Here is a 21,240-nt window from a genome sequence, read left to right on the forward strand (position 1 = left end):
TTTACCTAATCATAAGACACTACATATGTTCAGACTGAAAACAGCAAGCTATTACATACTTGAACTGAAAAAGCAGAGGCATGATTATAATGGCATAAAAACTGATCCTTCAGGGCCTTGGCCTTATGTGCCTTCAGGGCACATAAGTCACAGCTGACAACCAGTCATGTAATAACAATCCCACCTTGGAGCCAACTCAGCTCTCAAAGGGCAAATTACTAATATAATAATTAAAGATTCAAAACTCTAACAGTTATACTCCAAGATATATCATCTCACTAATCAGGTTTTAGACACTAAACTTATCTGTCCCATGTGCCTCCAGAGCACAACCAAAGCTAAATATGTAGGATTGTCAGGTTGAAATCCTGGCTGTAGGTACATCAAGAAAGCACATTTGCTCTCATATTCATTAAACAATGAGACCATGATTCACTTAATAAATAATTTGCTTAATGGATTTTGAAATAACCATTTTCAAAGAATTTGAAGTTAACCAGAAATCTAACAAACTTCTCTTAGAAGTTCCTTGAATTGGTAAGTGGTAGAACTTTTGATATAGCATCACAAATTATTTTGCCTTAAAACAATCATAGACTTGGAAAAAAAATTCAGTTATTAACACCATGTAAACATAAGGCATTCCTTTAAACAACAGAAGCACTTAATGTTACAGTAACTTCATTTAACCAGAAGTGGGGTTGCAGAAGTTGGGGAAAGTGAGCTGCAGTGAATTGGTTTGTTTCTCACTTCTAGGGAAGTGAGGGAAGGGTGGATTTAAGCCTTCATCTTCCCAAGTCAACAGATCATGCAAATAACTAGTATACAATTTTCAATCCTAAATTTCAGATAACTATCAAAAATTCCAATGAAAAACCTTCAAAAACCTAAAGATGAAGAAACTCAAACTCTATATACAGAACCAGGCTTTTTCCAAACCCAGCAATCTCACAAAGCAAAGAAATGGGCCCTAGAGCAGGGACTGAAGTCCACCTCCCCAGCCTGTCGAACCTCACCTTAGAGGCCCCTAGACAGGCAGCAAAAAGGTACAGTTTAGCTCCATGGTCCCCACCTTTTGGGGGGTCGTCCAGTTGAAATCCAAGTTATGTCAAACTCCTGAGACCCACTGTTGGCAGAGAAGCAGTCTCACCACTCCATACCAACAGAAACCCCAGTCATGTTCCTGAGGTTAAATCCTTCCCATAAAATCTATCTGTGGGCCAACCATGGCCACAATCCTCCCCTGGGTCAGTTGTCCAAGGCACTCTGACTCATAATGTCTTTCTCTTTTCCCATACCACATGGTATCTCTCCTAACTCCACCATGCTTCCTGCCCCACTTCTCCTTACAGCTAACTCTTTTAGGGTACTAAGTCCTTTTCAGGATTTAACCTGCCTGCTCATGGGATGTTTCCTTTCTCCTGAAAATGGGAAATTCACTAAAGAACTTGCCCTTTCCATCACTAATTATTAAACCCCTTTCTATACTCTCCCACTCTATTTCATATTTACCATTCCTAGTGTCTATTCTATCCCTTCATTTTTGGATCCTAGAACCATATCTTTTGGTGCCAGCCAAAACATCCTGCTCTTCTCTTTGCCCTCCAACGTCCTCTGTCTCTGTCTCTTCTCCAGTTTCTCTTTCTCTCAACATGTCCCTCTTTCTAATAACCTATCACATCCTTAACAATTTTAGGTTTCAATATTATGACAATAACCCCAAATAATTAGCAATTTTACAGTTTTTATAAATGACCAAATAGATATAACATAGCCTATCACCAAAGTGCATAGGAATCTCATGTAATTTACAGTCAAGTTTCCAATTCTAACATACCTATCAATTTTTTAAAGAAGTTATTGTAAAAATCAATACTTGGGGCAGCTAGTTGGTGCAGTAGATAGAGCATCAGCCTTGAAGTCAGGAGGACCTGAGTTCAAATCTGGCCTCAGACACTTAACATTTCCTAAGCTATGACCCTGAGCAAGTTATTTCACCCCAATTGCTTCAGCAAAAAAAAAAAAAAAATCAACATTATATCTTGTGATATTCTAACTGGATGTTCCTTTCAAACTATCAATTGTTTTTGCAAATCAAGGGTTTTTTTTAAGTGATTTTAAAAACAAGGAATAAGAATGCTTGATTAAGATTCACAATATAGCTAATATCTGCATAACTTTACACCAAATTTCATAAAACTTATACATATGTCCAACAGAACTGACAAAATTTTAAAGCATAGCTCATAATTTTTACCTATATCTGATTGCTTACCATCTCAAGTGGGGGGAAGGAAGGTTAGAATTAAGAATTTTAAAAATGTTTTTAAATGTTTGAAAATTGTTTGAACATGTGTGTGTGTGTGTGTGTGTGTGTGTGTGTGTAGGAATGGATGTGTATATGTATATGATATGAATTCTAAATTAACTTATTTTCTGGAAGGAGCCCATCCTGCTCCTTTGTCAACTATGATCAGATTAGTTTCCCAGACTATTCTGTTTATATAAAATAATGAGAGAGCCTCCATTGTTTCAATCCTGAGACTATCTTGATTAACATATCTTTAGACAATTCTGGGACCTGGTCTTCCAGATGGATTCCAGCTGGCTCTTCCTTGGTTCCTCTCTGATGCCTCCCTAGTTCCCCACTTACTTCATAGATCCTGCCTCCACTCTCCTGAGACTTTAAAAATTGTGTTTCCCCAAGAGCAATCATTCATTTATGATTCTGTGTTGCATTTGCTTAAAGCTATTTTAACAAAATTTAAAACAGCAAAATCATCTGTGAAGTTTGTTCATGACCTTTTCTCATGAATTGTCAAAGAGAATACTAATGTGATTTTATCATATGTATCTTGCACTTTGTACCTTGCCTTTCCAATCAGAAATTGCTCTCCCAACTCTCATCGTATGTGTGTGTGTGTGTGTATAAATTTGAGCTTCCCACAAATTGGAACTGGCCAAAACCAAAACTCTCTGCTTTGTGGCCAAATTGAAAGGCATTTTACTTCTAGTAAATAAGTCAAAGAAGTCATGAGACTGTCTTCAAGGAATTGAAAGGCTGCTATGTAAAAGAGGGGTCAGAACTTGTCTGGTTTGATGCAATGGAGAGAAATTGAGAAGAGATAATTTTAGGCTTCACATAAGAAAAAAAATATTCTCACACTTAGAGCCATCCAAGAGTGAAGTCATACTACCTGGAGGTCTGGGGTCTTTGGACAAGGGCTGAATGACCATTTGTCAGGTATGATGTAGTAGGAATTTACTTCTGAGTTGGAGTTGGACCAGATGGATATATAGGTTCCTTCCAATGTTGAAATTCCTTTATTCTGGGAACTCTCATTCATTTAGAACCAGCTTAAGGAAAGTATCAATGGATTATGACCTACAATATCCTGTGCTGGGTCAAATAGCTTATAATTATGCAAGGTAAGTTAATTATTCAACTTGCAAGATTGCATTTAGATCTGCTGGGTCACTCTAAGACTGCATGTTCATATTTAAGAGCTGAAAGGAACCCTAGAGATCACATATGTCCACTCCCTTCATTTTTTAGGTAAGGAAACAGGTCCAGAGAATTAAAGTGACTTGGTCAGGGCTACCCAGATAATATATCAGAGTCAGGATAGAACCTAAGTCCTCTGACTACAATCCCATGCTTTGCCAATATTCCACATGATCTTTCCAATAAGTGGTAAAGATATTTTCATACATGTCAGCAGGGAATAGTAAAGGGAAGCAAGTATGAAAGTGACTGTTTGGACAGCTCCAAAAATGCTCAGAGAGACAGAGAAATGAGATTAAAAGGGTCATATAGAAAACAGTGTTACATTGTGAAAGAAAGATAATGTTAATTTTCATTCCAATAAAGTTTATAATCCTCTCCTATCCTCCCACACCTATCAGGAAAGAGCATAAAAATAGAGTTAAATGGAATTAACATCAGAAGCAAGAATTTAGCTTAAGTGACACCAGCCCAGGCCTAGGCCTGGGAATAACCAGTTTACAATTTCATAATCCTTTATGACTTCCTCTTTTGCTTTAGCCAAGTCCAAACCTATTGGCTTTCAGAGAGAGCTGCAGGGCCCATCTGTTCAAACAGGAATTTGCCAGATTGGAGAAGAAGCTCAGTCCAGCTATTACTTAGCATTTAGATGACCCTTAATACTTCCTAAGTACTTTACAAATGTATCACCTAAAAATATCTTTGTATTACTATAATTCCCAGTCTCTGGGGTATAGATGATGGGAATGCACCTTAAACCCAATTATGTCCATGCTGTTGTTGCTATTGCTGTCTATAATATGAAGTAATAATAGATTAGTGTCTTTCGAATGTTCTGGCTTTCAGAGATCTAGAAACAGCAGTCATGACCATCTCATTTAGGGAGGAAAAACATTAAGGATTTTTTCAAACTTTTTTTATTTCTTTTATTACAAGACATGTACGTAAAAACTGGCATATTCTGAAAAAGATAGAAAACAGTAATAAAAATCAACATTTTCCCATTAAGAAATCTGTTCATAAATACACACTATCAAATATTAAAATGTTTATTCTTTCTGCAGAATAATAATAATAAATATGGCATAGCTGTGACATACACAAGGGCTGCTGCCAAGTACCAGAAGTACATGGGCACAGAGAAATGTATTATAAAAGCTCAGACCACTACTTATATTCAGACATTTGGCATTTGCGCTCCTGATTGCAATAATCAGACTTTTTTTTTTAAAGATCTGATTTTTTTTTTTAATGGCTCCGTGGCAACAAAAGACAATCATTCTAAAGAGTATTTTGACTTGAAGGAGAACTTGGTTAAAAGGATTTCTCCCCTAAATCAACAACAATATACACCAAAAAGGTAAGCTACATACTCAAGGATATATAATCTTTGACACCATAGGAGGGGTACATATATCATTTACCTAGTCTACATTACGGCAGATTTCTAGCTGCGGGCACTTAACAGAACTGATTTCTGGGTTCAGTTTCCAGTGAGGTCAGTCACTTCTTTTCACAGCTTTACCAAAGAACAATAATATCATAGTAATGAGGTCAGCACTCCAGTTGTAACTCTATAAAGCATTAATAACCAAGGCACCTCTGAGTTTGACTGGGAGGCCATTCCTCTGGGGGGGAAAGGAAAAATTTCCCCATCCTGAATAACCCTCAGAAGGCTGCACTATATAGGCTGAGGCCATATTGGCTTCAAATTCACCGGGCAGAGCACTGAATAAAGTTATGTTAATAAAGAAATATTCTTATCCTACGTGTTCCGTTATTTTTTAATTTTGCTGTTATCAAAAAGAGAAAAGAAAAAGTGTAACAGCAAAACTTGTCCTACGGTCAATCTGGTTGGATTCAAAGAGTGAAGACAAGCCTTTTCCTGTGAATAAACACTTAAAAGCAACAAAGACCTCTTATTTCCCATGCACTGTGTTGCACGTTGCCAATTCCCAACTGCAATGGGGACGCCAAGTCTAACAATGAGCGAGCATCCAATCTAATGTAGATTGACTATTGGTCCCAATGGACTTTAACAATGTCCATAAAGGAGGACATCTTGGGGAGATCGAAGCTTCTAAAGCACAGAGAGGTCGTGGCAAGATTTGGATTTCAGCTTGAAGGCCATGTTCTTGTTATTCTTGGCCACTATCTTGCCCCAGAACCGGCGGGCTTTCTTGGGGATGCTCTCTCTCCTCTTCTGGTAAGCCAGTCTTCTCTCATTCTTCTCCTTGCTATCCCGCCTTAGGCGCACTTGCCGGACAATGCCTTCAAACAGCTCCTTCACGTTGTGCTGAACGGCAGCAGAAGTCTCAATGAATTTGCAATCAAAAACTACTGCACACGCTCTCCCTTCTGTAAAAAAAAAAAAAAATTTAGAAAATTCATGAAGCCAGATCTGCTAATCTTCCAAGAAAGCTGAGGGATATCAAAGATAAAAGTGTAAGACTTGGCTAGGGAAGCCCTGAGTTCAAATCCTGACTCTCAGTAATGAACTGTGAGACTCTGAGCAAGTCAATTGACTGCTATTTCCTTATCTGTAATAATAATATTATTATTACATTAATTATATTATTTATACATATATTTATATTGTTATATATTATATATTGTTGTTAATAACATTAATATGCTATTTATATTATATGTTTATTGTGAAGATCGCGTATTTTTAAATCAGCAGGAGTCAGGAATTCAGGTTAGGGGAAAATCGTCAGTCTTTATTCTCAGTGAAGAAGGATCGGAGGTGGAAGAGAATCGGCGATAGCAATGTGTGCAGCTGAGTCAAGAAGCTAGTTAGACCAGCAGTCACTAGACCAGCAGCTAGGAGTATCGAACCCAGGCCCAATCTCCCCCAGCTTCTCTTCCTGTCTCTCTCTGCCTCCACCCACCAAAATCGTCATTTCCTGTACAACACATCAGGACTTGCACGGAGAGTGGGCAGGGACCATTCTTTATCCAATCATGTATATTAATAGAGTATAGCCCAATTACTATTTAGCCTCACGTACTTGGGACCTCAGTGCATCAACTCAAACCTCAGCCCATTACAGTTTATGTTATATAATTTTATTAATAATATTATTATAAAGGATAATAATCCTCACAGGGTTGTTGTGAGGGTCAAACAAGATAACATCAAAAAAATGTTTTGCAAACCTTAAGGTACTATATAAATGTCAATTATCATCATCATCATCTTCTTCTATGATTGGACTCAGACTTCTGAGGGTTATAAGTAGATAAGCAAACTTGGCTTCTTTTTATTCTGAAATTGCCACAGATGTAGATTTTAGTCATTCATAATAGAGCATACCCTTTTCACTATAATGAGGCACATTCTCCCAATGCATAGATTGAAGCAAATAGTCTTGCAGAAAGAGCTTTGAAAATCAGAAGTCATCAACTTCAGATTTAGAATTCATAACAAAGAAATTGTATGACCCTCAGCAAATCATGATTCTGTTACAATATAGTTTTTTTCTATTCAAAATTGCTAAAATAATATTTGGCTTTCTCTACCAAGAAGGGTTGCTTTGAGAATTCAAGATGAATAATATATAAAAAAACTTGTACTGCTTTGTATTAAATTGGACATTTCCAGTGCTACATCAGCAGCCACCCTTCCCCACCAATCAAGATGTTTTTTAAAACTAGAGCACTATGTAAAACTCTACATGGAGCATTTATGGTAACACTTTAATATGGATCACACAAGTGCTAGTAAGAGATAGGGCCATACAGATAAAATCCCAAATCTATCCAAGTAATATATGTAAAATATTCTTTTTTTCCTTTTTTAATTTTTATTTTTTCCAGATATACATTAAAATATTTTTGGTTCTTTGGTTCTAAAAAAAAATTCTTTTTTAAAATAAATATTTCCTTATGAAGTATGATAAGAAAGAAAAATCAGAATAAAAGGAAAAACCACAAGAGAGAAAAAATTAAAGGAGAAAGAAAAAAGTGAACATAGCACGTGTTGATATACATTCAATGTCCATAAATGTCTCCTTGGATGTGGATAGCAATTTCTATACAAATTGTGCTTGCTTTGTATCACTGAACCACTGAGAAGAACTAAGTCTCTCATAGTTAGTTGATCATTGCACATTTTTGCTGTTACTGTGTACAATGTATTCCTGGTTCTGCTTGTTTTGCTCAGCATCAGTTCATGTAAATCTTTCCAGGCCTTTCTACAATCAGCTTGTTCATTATTTTATAGAACAATAATATTCCATTACTTTCATATACCATAACTTATTCAGCCATTCGCCAAATGATGGGCGCCTACTCATTTTCCAACTAAGTGTCACCACAGAAAGAGCTGCTACAAACATTTTTGCACATGTGAGTCCTTTTCCCTCTTTTATGATTTCTTTGGAATACCGACCCAGTAGTGATACTGCTGGATCAAAGATATTCATAGTTTTATAGCCCTTTGGACATAGTTCCAAATTGCTCTCTAGAATGGTTGGATAAAATATTCTTTTAAAAATATATGAATACTATTTAAATTTTCCATAAGTATCCTGAAAGTGAATTGAATACTTTTTAGTGTCTAGAAAATGATCTTATAGAATTAAGCAGCAATTTGCTAGTAGGTCAACTCAAAGTATGAAAAATTTACTTTCAAATTCTAAAAACTTTCCAAGTTACTTCCAAAATATACTTTACATGCAAGAATAATTCAATTTGCTACATTTCTTTTTTGTGTCAATATTTCATTTTTGCTACATGAGTTTTTAAAATGTTATAATCTAAACCTCATTTCAAACTACAATCATCTTTCCTAGTGAGGTTTATTTCAGCCACTAAGCTTAAAGAAAGAAATTCCTCTGTGAAATATCCAGGGCCTGCAGTGAACAGCTATCCAATGAGAGCTAGCTAATGATGTGTTCCTTGCTGAAGGACTTCCTTAGCAAAGGTCATAGCAAAAGAGCAGCTAGTTAAGAAAGTCATCTTCTTTCAAATATTTCTAGATTCTAAAGTAGTTATTTTCTGTCACAGCCTACATTCTTCCCTACTACATCCAACTCTAACCACAATGGTAACAAAGATAAGATCACTTTCTGATCTTCTTTCTAGCCATTATTTGCCAACTGACTTTACAATTTAAAGAAATGATTTTATTGATTAGATGTTTTTTCCCAAAAATTTAAAAAAAAATAAATGACTTTTTTTAATGTGAACTTATTTTTTTTATAATTGTGTGACACTAACTGACTTGTAAATGTAGACCACTGAATACTGGATTTTCTCACAGAGAAGCATAATCATGTTGTCTTCAATTTTCCCTTTCAAACATGTGCCAATAGCTAATTCTATATTGGATTAATAACTCATCTCAGGGATCCTAAAATCATTTATGTATCCTGTTATCTATATAACCAAAATGAATTAGTTCTTTCTCAATATTAAAAAAAATGCCCAAATTAAGCTGACTTATTTGGGTCTTATTAGTCTAATGTTTTAAATACCTCCCAAGTAATTTAGATAGCCACAGGACCCAGAAACAAAGAAGTTGCTCATCAAGAAACACTCTCTGCCCAAATTCTGCTCCTCATAATTTTAATCTAACCTTTTCTTGCATGTAGGAAAGTTACTTTTCAGTTCACTGAAGCTTTAATATACCTACAGGGTATGACACTATGCCACTAGTAAAGATTTTCTTTATAGAAATCTCAAAGAACTTTGGACAGGAATATTGGACAATTGGGGCTTGTGATAGTTAAGACAAAATTTGTTATTTAACAGAATAAGGCTTTGAGATTTACCAAGACATCCTAAAAGACTGGGGAGAGACACAGAGAGAAAGAGAAAGAGACAGAGAGAGAGGAGGGAAGAGGAGAGGGAACAGCATTAACAACATAAATGAATCACTGTGTCCATAACTAGGACCTCCTTGGAACTCTACTTCAGAATCTTTGGTCATAGACAGTAGAGAAACCAACCATAGAAAAGAAGGCGTCAAGAAGCTATATCATTTGCATAACTACACATACCTGACACAGAGACTTCACGGCACCGTACCAGGTCACTTTTGTTTCCAACCAAAATAATGGGAATATCTTCTGTTTGACGAGCCCTGCGAAGCTGAATTCGAAGCTCAGATGCCTTCTCAAAACTTGCTCTGTCAGTGATGGAGTAGACAATCAAGTAGGCATCTCCCACCTGCATACAATGATCTTGGAGCCATTCGTTTTCCCCCTGGTAGAATGAGAAATACTTTCAAGAACGACCCACATCAATCATGGTTGGCATATGAATGTGATGATATTTCATTGCATCATAAGAAATGACAAAGAGTGTGGTTTCAGAGAAAACTGGGAAAATTTATTTGAACTGATAGGGAGTAAAGTTAATAAAACCAGGAGAATAATTTATATAATAATAACGTTGTAAAACTGAATAAATTTGAGATTTAAGAACTCTGATCAACACAATGACTAACTATGATGCCAGAGCGCCAATGATAAAGAATGCTTTTGGTAGAGGATGATTAATTAAATATTAAGGATGAGTCATATTTTTGAACTTAGCCATTGTAGGAATTTGTTTTGTTTGACAATGCACATTTGTTACAAGGGTATTGTTTGTCTTTTTGTTTTCTAGAAGAAGTGAAAAGTATAGAAAATAAATGATTGTAAATAGAAAAAATTAATTTAAAAATTAAATTATAACAAACAAAAAATCAACAGGCAATTAAATGTTTATTCTTTTATTTATTTTTCTTTATTTATTTTGCTGAGGCAATTGAGGTTAACTGACTTGTCCAGGGTCACACAGCTAGGAAGTGTTATGTGTCTGAGGCTAATTAAATGTTTATTCTACATTACATTCTATAAGAAAGAAAGAAAGAAAGAAAGAGAAAAGGAGGGAGGGAAAGAGGGAGAGAAGGAGGTAGGAAAGGAGAGCAAGGAAGAGAGGGAGAAAAGGGGAGAGAGGGAAAAAGGGAGAAAGGAAGGAAGTGGGGAAAAAAGAGAAGGGGGGAGGGAAAAGGGAAGGAGGGGAAGGAGAGGGAGGTATCAAGGAAAAAAGGAAGAGAGAGGGGGGGAATGAAGAAGGGAGAAAAGAAGGAAAGAAGAAAAAGAAAGAAAAAGAAGGAAAGCGTAAAAAAGAGAAAGAAATAGTATGCTTATGTCTATAATCAGACAATATCAGTTCTTTCTCTTGAAAATGGAGCATTTTTTCAACATGAGTCTTTTGGGAATGTTTTAGATCATTGCATTGCTAAGAATAATTAAGTTATTCACAACTCTTCACCATACACTATTGTTACTGTATGTAATGTTCTTCTGGTTCTCTTCACTTCATTTTGTATAGGTTCATGTAAATCTTTTCAGATTTTTCTGAAATCAACCTGCTTGCCATTTCTTATTGCACAATAATACTCCATTACAATCATATATCACAATTTATTCAGCCATTTCCTAATTGATGGGCATCCCCTTAATTGCCAACTTTTAGCCACAACAAAAAGAGCTACTATAAATATCTTTGAACAAATAGGTTCTTTTCCCTTAAAAAAATCTTTGAGGCTGCTATATAGTGCAATGGATAGAGCACAAGTCCTAAAATCAGAAGCACCTTAGTTCAAATGTGACCTTAGACTATTAATATTTCCTATCTGTGTGATCCTGGGCAATCACCCAGTTGCCTCCTCATGGGGGGAAAAAAACTCTTCAGGATATAAACCTAGCAGTAACATTGATGGATCAAAGTATATGCACAGTTTAATAACTGTAGGTAGAATCAACAAACATTGGTAAAAAGTTTTCTGTATGAGAGCACTTTACCAGGTGCTAGAGTAGTACAAAGTTAGATAATATATGGTCCCTGTATAAACTAGTCATATTCGTTTGAGAGCTGCAAATTTGAATCCTTCTAGAAAAAGCAAATATGCTGAAGGCTGGAGGTTAGATAACAATTTTATACAGTTTCAAATGGTTTGAAATTGTCTATTGTCTCCTATATAAGGTTAAGCGACTGGAACTTTTTTGTGGTTCAGACCCTTGCTTATGAAAAGCCTCTTTCTTTAGGACTGGAGACAAGTATTAATTGGAACCACATACCTTATTTTCCCACATGTCCAATAAGATGATGGTTGCACTTTCCCCATCAACAATCAGGGTTCGTTCATAGGTATCTTCTAGAAGAGAAAACAAAAATGATATTGAAGATAAAAACCCAGAAGTGGATGCTCTTGGACTAGGAGGGCTGTGGCTAAGAAACATGGAATAATAGATAGAGATTAAAAGCCATTTACTCCAATCCCTGACATTAACAGAGAATGAAACTTTAATGTGACAATTTCCTGCATTCAAATCCTGCCTAAGACACTTACTGGTTGTATGACATTGGGCAAGTCACTTAATCTCTGATTCCCTCATTTTCCTCATTTGTAAAATAGGAACAACAAAAACATCTACTTCACGGAGTTGTTTTAAAGATCCAATAAGATAACATATTTAAAGTACTTTGCAAACCTTAAATCACTCTAAAAGTGCTAGCTATTATTTGGAATCCCATACAAGTAAGTACAAATACTCACAATAAGTAGCAGAGTTGACATTTGAAACCAGGTTCTCCAACCTGAGATCCAGCATATTTTCCCCTGCACTATGAAACCTCTCATTTATCTGCTCAGAGCTTGAAACACCATAGAAGTTATCTTGTCCAGTCCTGCCCCACCTCTTACTTAAAACGGAAGGCCAGAGAGTTGTCCAAGGTCACTCAAGGAACAATTGGCAAAGGAAGTAAGTCCAAGGCTTTTCCCCTTGTACCACACTGCTTGCTATTGTTCAGTCATTTTTTCAGTCATTTCCAATTCTTCATGAGCCCATTTGGGGTTTTCTTGGCGAAGATACTGGAATAGTTTGCCATTTTCTTCTCCAGCTCATTTTACAGATGCTGAAACTGAGGCAAACAGGTTAAGTGACTTGTCTAGGGTCACAGAGCTAGTAAGTGTCTGAGGCCAGAATTTAATTCAGAAAGGTTGGTCTTCCTGACTTCAGGCCCTAAACACTAAATACTACATCACTACCATACTGTTACCCTGATAGGATAACACATTTTAGTAATTCCAGGTAGGGATCCTACTAAAATTGTTTATCCAGTACACATAAATGACTCTTAAGTCATGGCATAGCACATGGACCACTTTCACTCACAAGTCATGTACAGCTTGAACAAATGCAGATATTTTATGGAGCTTGAACATTATCTCCAGGAAAGCACTTTCTAAACCTCCCTGGCTCAAAGCCAATGACCGTTGTGCACAAGGAATTATTAGACATTCCTGTATCTACAAAAGAGTGCAACTAACTTCCTTTAGCCACATACAAAAACTTTTATCCTCACTTTATAGTCAATCAATTATGATTTGTAGTCATTCCTTATTACTATGAGAGCCATATTTCTTTGTGATTCTGGGACTGGAGTTCTATATACCAACCCTAGTTTTCTTCTTCTGAAAAGGGAAAATGAGAGAAAGAGCTTGAATCCCTTATAGTGTTAGCTCCAGTTTTTTTTTATCCCATTTTTGAAAAACATAATTAATTCTCCAGGAATACATAGAGCTTATTTTACCATTGAAGTACAGAAGAAGTAGCAGCTCCAGCTCTCTTTAGTAATGGAAACTTTCCTTCCCCTCCCTTGCTCTGAAATTGTTTGTGGGTGAAGGGTGAGTACAATGTGCAAACATAGTTAGAGTCCAGGAGAACAGCTGGGCAGAGAGCAGAAAGGAAGAATTAAGCAAAAAAACAAGGAAAAAGACAAGATTTTACAGGAAGTTCTTCCATCCATCGTCACCCATCTAGGCCCACTTAAAATGTCTTTCTCTTTATTCTGATATTTCTTGCCTCTGGATTTGATACTTGGTCATTGTGATCTTCTTTCCTATTAAATCAGGTAATTAATGTGGCTATTCTAGGAACCTTGTTATGAACAAATTCTATCTTATCAGGGAAAGGAAATGAGCCAGATGCTCTCTCTTTGTTTCACATACAATCCATATATATGTAGATCCAATATGCACACACACACACACACACACACATATACATATATGTATTGTGTATATAAAGATACATATGTATCTGTATATGTGTGTATACATACATATATATATATATATATATATATATGTATGTATACACACACACACACACACACACTCACATTAATCATGGTATTAGCAAGACAGCTAGTCTCAAAGACGGAAAGACCTGGGTTAGAGTCTCATATCTGACACATACCGACTTTGTGACTATAGGCAAGTCACTTTAATTCTTAGTATTCTAGGCCAGAAGTTCTCAAAGTATAATTTGGAAACCCATGGAGGTACCTAAGATCCTTCCAGGGGTGGGGGGGGGGTGGTGCAATCATTTCATGTTCAATTCTTCATGACCCCATTTGGAGATTTCTTGGCAAAGAAACTGGAGTGGTTTATCATTCCCCTTTCTAGCTCATTTTACAAATGAGGAAACTGAGGCAAAAAGGATTTAAGTGACTTGCCCAGATCACTCAACTAGTGTCAAGGAGTACATAAGCTCAAAACTACTTTTATAAAGGGAGTTCCCTAAGTCAATGAAATTGTAAATCCAGGCCCAAATCCAACTCTATCTAGTAAGGGTACATAGTAAGTACATAAGAATATCTCTCTGCCTATTTATAATTCCTTCATCTTGAAGTTACACACAAACAGGAGACAAGAAAGAAGCAGCATATGGATGGGGAAGGCTGTCTGTTGATTGTGGCCACCATGTGTGTTTATGCTCAGCCTCCCCACTTCCATATGTGTTTATGTCTTTTCCCATCCTGAGTATGATCCCTGTTCATGGGCTGGATGAAAAATTCTTTATTCATGTCATGTGTATCATTGCCAGAATATTCAGGAGGAATAAGATTTCAGTAGGATGTAGTCACTTTTATTTTAAGTACTTGTCGCTAGAACCTCTTGAATTCAACAGCAAACTTAAAAAAAAAAAAAAGATTATTTTGAATCTACAGAACTTCAAGGTTTTAATTTAAGGAGACAGCACCAGATATTAGGGTTATTAGGATTAATCACTCTCCTTGTCAAAAGTCAAAGTAGCCAGTTCCCTAGGAGAAGTTTTTTAGTTTTTCTTTTAGGCCTCTCCCTAAATTCAGAAGTTGTTCTTTGCACACACCTTCAACATGGACTTCCCCGGAAATGAGAATCAGTGGGGAAATCAGGAAGCCTGGGATCCAAGGCACAAGGTGACCTGTGTGCTGACTGAAACAGGTACTAGAAATTGGGGAGAAGGAGGGGCAAAGAGGCAAAAGCCAAAGATTTAGGGGAGAGGAAAGGGTTCAGGAATTTATCTCCAAGGGGCAAAGAATCCAAATGTATTTAATAACACCACACAAAAAGATAATTTTTCATGGGATTGTCACAGTCAAATCTCTGCCTCCAGAGAACTATGAGTTTGAAATAACAGGTCAGTGAGATATATAGCTGAAACCAATTGTATTTTGCATGGGCTGGATGAGGAGATCTGAGGTCATACATGGACTCCACAGCATCCTTGGACACCCCAAGAATGTTGAAGTGCCATGGAAAATGCACTGAAACTTGCAATCAAGAGAGACTTAGCTTCAAATTCATATTAGTTATGTGACCTTGGATAAGCCATTTCAAGTCCCTGGGGCACATTTTCCTTATCTGGAAAATGTGTCCAATAATATTTGTGCTACCTTAGTATTTTAGAAAACAAAGTGTCACAAAAATGCAAGCTTTTATTAGATGCAAGTTACTTATTGATGATCTTTATAATTAGATTCTGAGAACTCTTAATTACCCAGAGGTTGACTCCTCTCTTTACTTATGTTTTGTTCTTTCTAATGGGAAAGAAAAGAGGGAGGCAAGGAGAAAGAAATTTCACTTTCTTTTTCTAGGGGAGGGTTAGAGTGAGTAGCTAGAGAGAAAGGTTTAAACTAATCTTTCTGTTATTTTTTTTAATTATCTGGGTGAAGCAGATTTTTAGTCATCCATGATATCTTTTCTCATATTTATATGTTTTCCCTACAAAAAGGAATTATTCTACTATTAAACTAATAGCCAATTATTAATTGGGGATCCAGACTTTCTTTCTTTATTTTTCTTTCAAAATTCAGCCCCTATTAAAAAAAAATCAGTTTCTAAAGGACAAGACTGATTGATGGGATTGTCCTAGCCCCCAAAGAAACTTGCTCTAGGAGACCTTCTGTTTAGAATGTAAACAGAATCCAGTCCAGGTGAAAGGAAACAGGAGGACAATTCTTGTATCCCTCCTTTTACAGTTTAGGGTGACCTAGCTCATGAAGTAGAAAACAAATCAGAGAAGTTTGCACAGAAATGGATTCCCTGACCAGACTGCTGGAGACAGCTGAGACTTAAGATCAAGACATATCCTCAAAGGAGAAGCCTTTTAACCCATCTCCTCATTAAATGTCCACCAATCAGTATTACTTTTCACTTATCAGGGACATTCCAAAAAAAAAAAAAAAAAAAAAAAAAAAAAAAAAAGGAAGACTTTTGACCTATCCAAGTTTTTTGGTTTTGGCTACCAAGAGAAATCACTGATCATCAATTTATTGATTATTAACTAACTTAATAAATTGATTATTAATCATCCAGAAACTCTGTCTTGGGGTTTTTCTATTCATCACATCGAACAAAATATAAACTTCTAGAGGACAGGGACTCTTTCATTTTTTATATTTGTATCCCCAGGATTGAATAAAATGCCCAGCAAGTAGTAGATGCCTTATAAATGCTAGTTGATTGATGAAATGTATGAATAAATGTCTAAAACTGAATTCATTATATCCCCTTGCACTCCCCCCACCTTCTGAACTATTTTATTTCTAAGACTTCTATCCTTGAAGATAGAATCAAGATAAATTATATCATGTAATCTAACAAGTTTCCAGTATATCTCATATTCTTCAAAGAAGTAACCCCCACATAGTATTCAATCTATCTTTCCTAATCCATGAGTGAAATGTCTTTTTAACAGTCTGACTCACAATACCACACACTGGTGAAATTAATCATAATGTCTTGGAATTGGAAAGGACCCTAGAAGTCAATCTCTCCCAACCCCAATGAGCAGACTATTTTTTTGCATATCTTACGAGTTGATATTCTGAGAAATATATAGGTCTGAAAGTACTTGAAAGAGTACAAAGCAACCAGCCAAGAAGCATTTATTAAGTTCCTACAGAATGCCAGATACTGTGATATATAAGTACTAGACGAAATAGGCTATTATCATGTGGACATGTAGTACTGGAGTAGTAATGTGGCATGGAATTTAGAGATCAGATTCCAAAGGAGGGAGGAAATGAGCATTTATTGGGCACCTACTATATGCCAGATGTTATACTAAGCACTTTAGAAATATCCCACTCCTCACAAAAATCAAGATAGATGTTATTATGCATCCCATTTTATAGTTGAGGAAACTGAGGCAGACAGATTAAGTGACTTGCTCAGAGATACACAACTAAGAAGTGTCTGAAGTTGGACTTGAATTCAAGTTTCTCTGACTCTAGACCCAGGGTTGCACCCCCTAAAATGTCAATTACTATTATTTTTAATAGTGCCATTGTCATTAATTATCACTCAGAGCAAGATGGTATGATTAGCAAATAAAGAGGGATTCATGTACCTGTTATACATGTACAAATGCTTTAAACCCGTAAAAAGTACTGTATATTTGTGTAGTACTACTGATCCACCACTATTTGCAGAAAGTTCTCAAGGATGTCATCACTTCTCACCTCCTGGTTATTTTCATGAACTTCACGATCTCTAGAAACTCATCCCTTTGCAAGACCCCATCAGACAGTTTCCCTCCCCAGTTTTAGGATTTTATCATCCTCTTACCACCATTACCACAACACCTCCTCTACCCAGCTCTTCAGTCTTATTATCTTCCATTAGACTTCAAGCATCTTGAAGGTAAATATCATAATAGGCACCTAATATATGTTTACTGACTATTTTTATTATTTTTATTTTCCATTTCACAGCCAATTAAGCATCTCACTACTACAATTCTATTCTTTTCTTTTCTTTTCTTTTTTCTGAGACAATTGGGGTTAAGTGACTTGCCAGGGTTAAACAACTAGGAAGTCTTAGTGTCTGATATCAGATTTGAACTCAGGTCCTTCTAACTTTAGAGCTGGTGCTCTATCCACTGTGCCACCTAGCTGCCTCTCATCACTACAATTCTTGAGGTTGCTCATTGTCTTCCTCTTGCCATAGTGCTATACCTCATTTTCAAGAGCAAAAATAAAACTGGTAATATACTTTCCAGTGCTCCACACTGAATAATTTTTGAGAACCTTTGGATTCTGGATGATTCCACTACTTGGTTTCTACCAAAATGAACTTTTCAATCCACTCTGATTATATTAGAAGGGTATAACAGTAAGAACAATGCTGCACCCTTCCTTCTACTTGGACTCCTAGAAAGAAAGATGCTTTCCCTCTGAGGCATGGACATGGACTTTTTCAACATAAAAATTGAAATCATCCCTTCAATACCTAAGGCAATGAGTAACCAAAGAACTTGGCCACAGTTATGAAAAGTGAAAATAGGATTCCATGCCCTTGGTTTATGGCATGGAACCATACCTCTCTATAGGTATATATACTTATGTATCTCACTTGGGTATATACCTCACTTCTCTTTTTTGCTTAGCCTTAAGATCTAAATTATTCCTCTCTCTGGCCAAGATTCAGAAGAGTTTGATCTTTGTCAATGATTATTTTATTCTTCCTGGTCCATCACAGGGTTTGAATAAGAGACTTGTGGCTTTCACAAACCCATTAGTGTCAAGAATGTATTATTTCAGTTCTAAACCTTACTGATAAATAGCTCATCATTTTGTTGTGATTTTAGTGCTACTATGGCCTGCTGACTAGAGACAGTTCAACATTTAGCTACCTACCTCCCAGCACCTCACAGTCACTGTCCATGCTGTCAGGCACACCTGCAAAGATGTTGGCCAGAGTAGACTTGCCCACACCATGTTCCCCAATTAGCACCACTCGGTGATATGTATTTCCAGACTCAGAGGAGATAACAGAATCTGTGGAGTCAGATGACCAGCTTCTCCGATAATAGTCTTCTGGATTCATAGAGTATCGGTTGCGATTGTTGTATGGATGGGGGTCTTTCTGGACCATCAGGTGCCTCCCATCTGCAGGGATGCTCCAGCGTTGTTGTTGTGCCTGTAGGGCTGTACTGCTGCGGCGCATGGTGACATTGTTCAGAGTCATTGTTGGTTCCTAGGGAGCAAACAAAAACAAGACACTAGGATTATATTTAGGGGGCTTTATTTTTTTTCATAAAATGAAATGCATATCCCCAAGATACAAGCTCTTAGTGGTCCAAGTGCAAATTGCACACTCCTAGGAATAGAATTTGTAATCTGCTTCAAGCAGTGAAACAGTTCTAGGTTCTGTTTCTAAAAGAAGAGAAAGGATACCATCACATAGGGATCACAGAGGGATGAGCAATCCCCAGATAGGTCATAAATTTAAAAGCAGACAGTACTTGAGAGACAGTACTCATATATACTCTAAGCCACTAGTTTTATAGTTTTATAGATGAAGAAAATAAGATCTAGAGAGCCCAAGTAGTTCTCAAATTATTCCAATTCTCAATATCTCAAATTCTCAAATCCTCTGTCATCAAATTGCAAAGCTGCTTCTAGCTCTTCAGTGCTGATATTGAGAGTTGAACCTAAAGATGCCAAAGTCATAAACACAGTAAAAAAAAATCCATCTCCATTTAAATTCACAAATGAGTGGTTCTGAGGAGCAGCAGACCAGAGACCAGGTTATCTTTCCAACTCACTCTGCACTTAATTATACTGGCCTATCCATCACCCTGCTTTGCTTTGGTTGGAAACCAGTGGCAATGACATCATTGTCCCTCCACTTGAGCAGTATATACATTGGAACTACCATGTTTAGTCACATTGCCTTGATGCTCTCCAGCTGCTGTGACTACTAATGAAATTTTTTTCTCCTTAAAGTTTATGCCTCAGCATTGCCATCTGCTCGATGGTATGCCTTTAAACACACACACACACACACACACACACACACACACACACACACACCACTCTGATGCTCACTATCCTGGCATTAAACTTGCACTCAGCTACTTCCAATCCTATCAGACTTGCCTTGGGAATGCCTGTGCACATCTCTTTTCACTGAGTCCTGTTGCATTTTTTCATTCCTTTAACTGAGTTTTTTAATCTTCTGGAAGTCTCAATTTAAAAAAAATGTACTGTTGGACATCAGAAAAACATGATGAGGCAATGGAATTCAGGTTGGACTTGAACGGCTTTCAAATCTCCCCTTTTCTTACCAGTTATATGACCTTGGGGCAAATCGCATCTCTGCTCTGATCTGAGTTTTATCATCTGTGACATGAAGGCGCTGGACTATATGACTACCAAAATCCCTTCTCAGCTCTAAAAATCTATAGCATAATCAACACTCTCTAACAGATTTATGATTCCTTCTTTCCTGGAGTTTTATGAACTCAATTGGTACCTGAAGTGGAGCATTTTTATTTTTTCTTGGCAAAAAAACATTCTGGGGAGCAAGAAAAATATTGAAAGAAATCATTAGAGGCATATCAGTCCCCAAATAAGATGATCAATGGCACATAAGAAAAGTAATTCAAAGTGACAGGGATTGGGAGGGAGGGAGGGAATACAAGACATCATCACTGTCACCGTCCATCTGGCTATCTGCCTTGAGAAATGGTATCATTCTTCATCTTTCCAAAAACAGAATTGCCATTATTCTCAACTTGAGGTCCTTTCTTTTTCTGGACATTTAGAGTCTAGATCACAGACTCTACGATCACTTTTCACTACTTAGAAAGAAGTTCTGACTGACTGAGGGCGCCGCATTTACCGCTCCCAGTACCGTGCGTCCCATCCCTCCTTGTCCCTTCGCTGCAGAGGACTCTGCCCTTCGATAAAACCCCACGTTCTAGCCTCGCCTCCCAAGCGTTCACACAGACACACACACACATGTTCGCATCCACTACCTGACTTTGCACAGTCCTTTCCCAGTCAGGGCAGCGGCGGCGGGATCCCGGGGAACCTCCTGTTCACGTTGGAGCGAGCGGGGAGCGAGTGAGCGCAGTCTGGCGGACCGCTCTGCTGGAGTAAACTCCTTCCCACTGGCTGCCTCTCTCCAGCCGTTGCTCGGCTCCCCCAGGTTTATATTAAGCACATCTGATCAGACAGGGCTTTTCCGTGACGTCACTGCCCTGGCCACAGAGCAGGCGGCCCCCCGCTGGGAGGAAACGGGTATGCAGAAGAGCCCAAAGTTGCAGACGCTCCCAGCTAACACAAAATCAGTTACTTGCAGTCATATGATTTTTCTTTCCCCCTCCTTCCCAAACCTCCACCCGCTTTTCCAGAGTGCCAGGGAAGCAGATCCTGTGACTTTTTTTTTTTACAAGGTGAAAACAAGAAAATGGAAAAATACTCCAAGTGTCACTTAATCGTCTTTCCCGGCAATGTACTCCAGAGCTGCCCAGATGAAGGATACGCAAAGGTTCGGGGTTGATTTGCAAAGGGGAGCTAGGGATCCATTCATTCTGCTTTGTCACGACAGCATCGATCAGCCCTTGGCGCTAGAACATCCAGCCTCCGAATCATGAATCTGCAACCACCTGGAA

At 37.4% G+C, this 21,240-nt stretch overlaps 1 protein-coding gene across 1 annotated transcript; it reads right to left on the reverse strand.

Annotated features, from left to right (window-relative positions):
* Window positions 1-4,404: 4,404 nt before the first annotated feature.
* Window positions 4,405-20,873, reverse strand: GEM (GTP binding protein overexpressed in skeletal muscle). Its single transcript, XM_003760249.4, has 5 exons — window positions 20,602-20,873; window positions 18,476-18,815; window positions 11,584-11,660; window positions 9,514-9,718; window positions 4,405-5,863 (listed from the first exon to the last, which is right to left on the reverse strand). The coding sequence occupies exons 2-5, from the start codon at window positions 18,804-18,806 to the stop codon at window positions 5,586-5,588; spliced, it is 891 nt and encodes a 296-aa protein (XP_003760297.1). The 5' UTR covers window positions 18,807-18,815; window positions 20,602-20,873; the 3' UTR covers window positions 4,405-5,585.
* Window positions 20,874-21,240: the final 367 nt, after the last annotated feature.

The sequence above is a fragment of the Sarcophilus harrisii genome, chromosome 1 (genome assembly GCF_902635505.1).
Source record: "Sarcophilus harrisii chromosome 1, mSarHar1.11, whole genome shotgun sequence".
NCBI classification, from domain to species: Eukaryota; Metazoa; Chordata; class Mammalia; order Dasyuromorphia; family Dasyuridae; genus Sarcophilus; species Sarcophilus harrisii.

What these genes read in the sequence shown, in the direction of transcription:
- GEM (XM_003760249.4), bottom strand. Translation starts at nt 18,806, where the DNA reads ATGACTCTGAACAATGTCACCATGCGCCGCAGCAGTACAGCCCTACAG. An exon ending in TGGACATGTGGGAAAATAAG is followed by an intron (nt 9,719 to 11,583) that starts GTATGTGGTTCC and finishes TCATTCTACCAG; the next exon opens with GGGGAAAACGAATGGCTCCA. An exon ending in CCGTGAAGTCTCTGTGTCAG is followed by an intron (nt 5,864 to 9,513) that starts GTATGTGTAGTT and finishes TTTTTTTTACAG; the next exon opens with AAGGGAGAGCGTGTGCAGTA.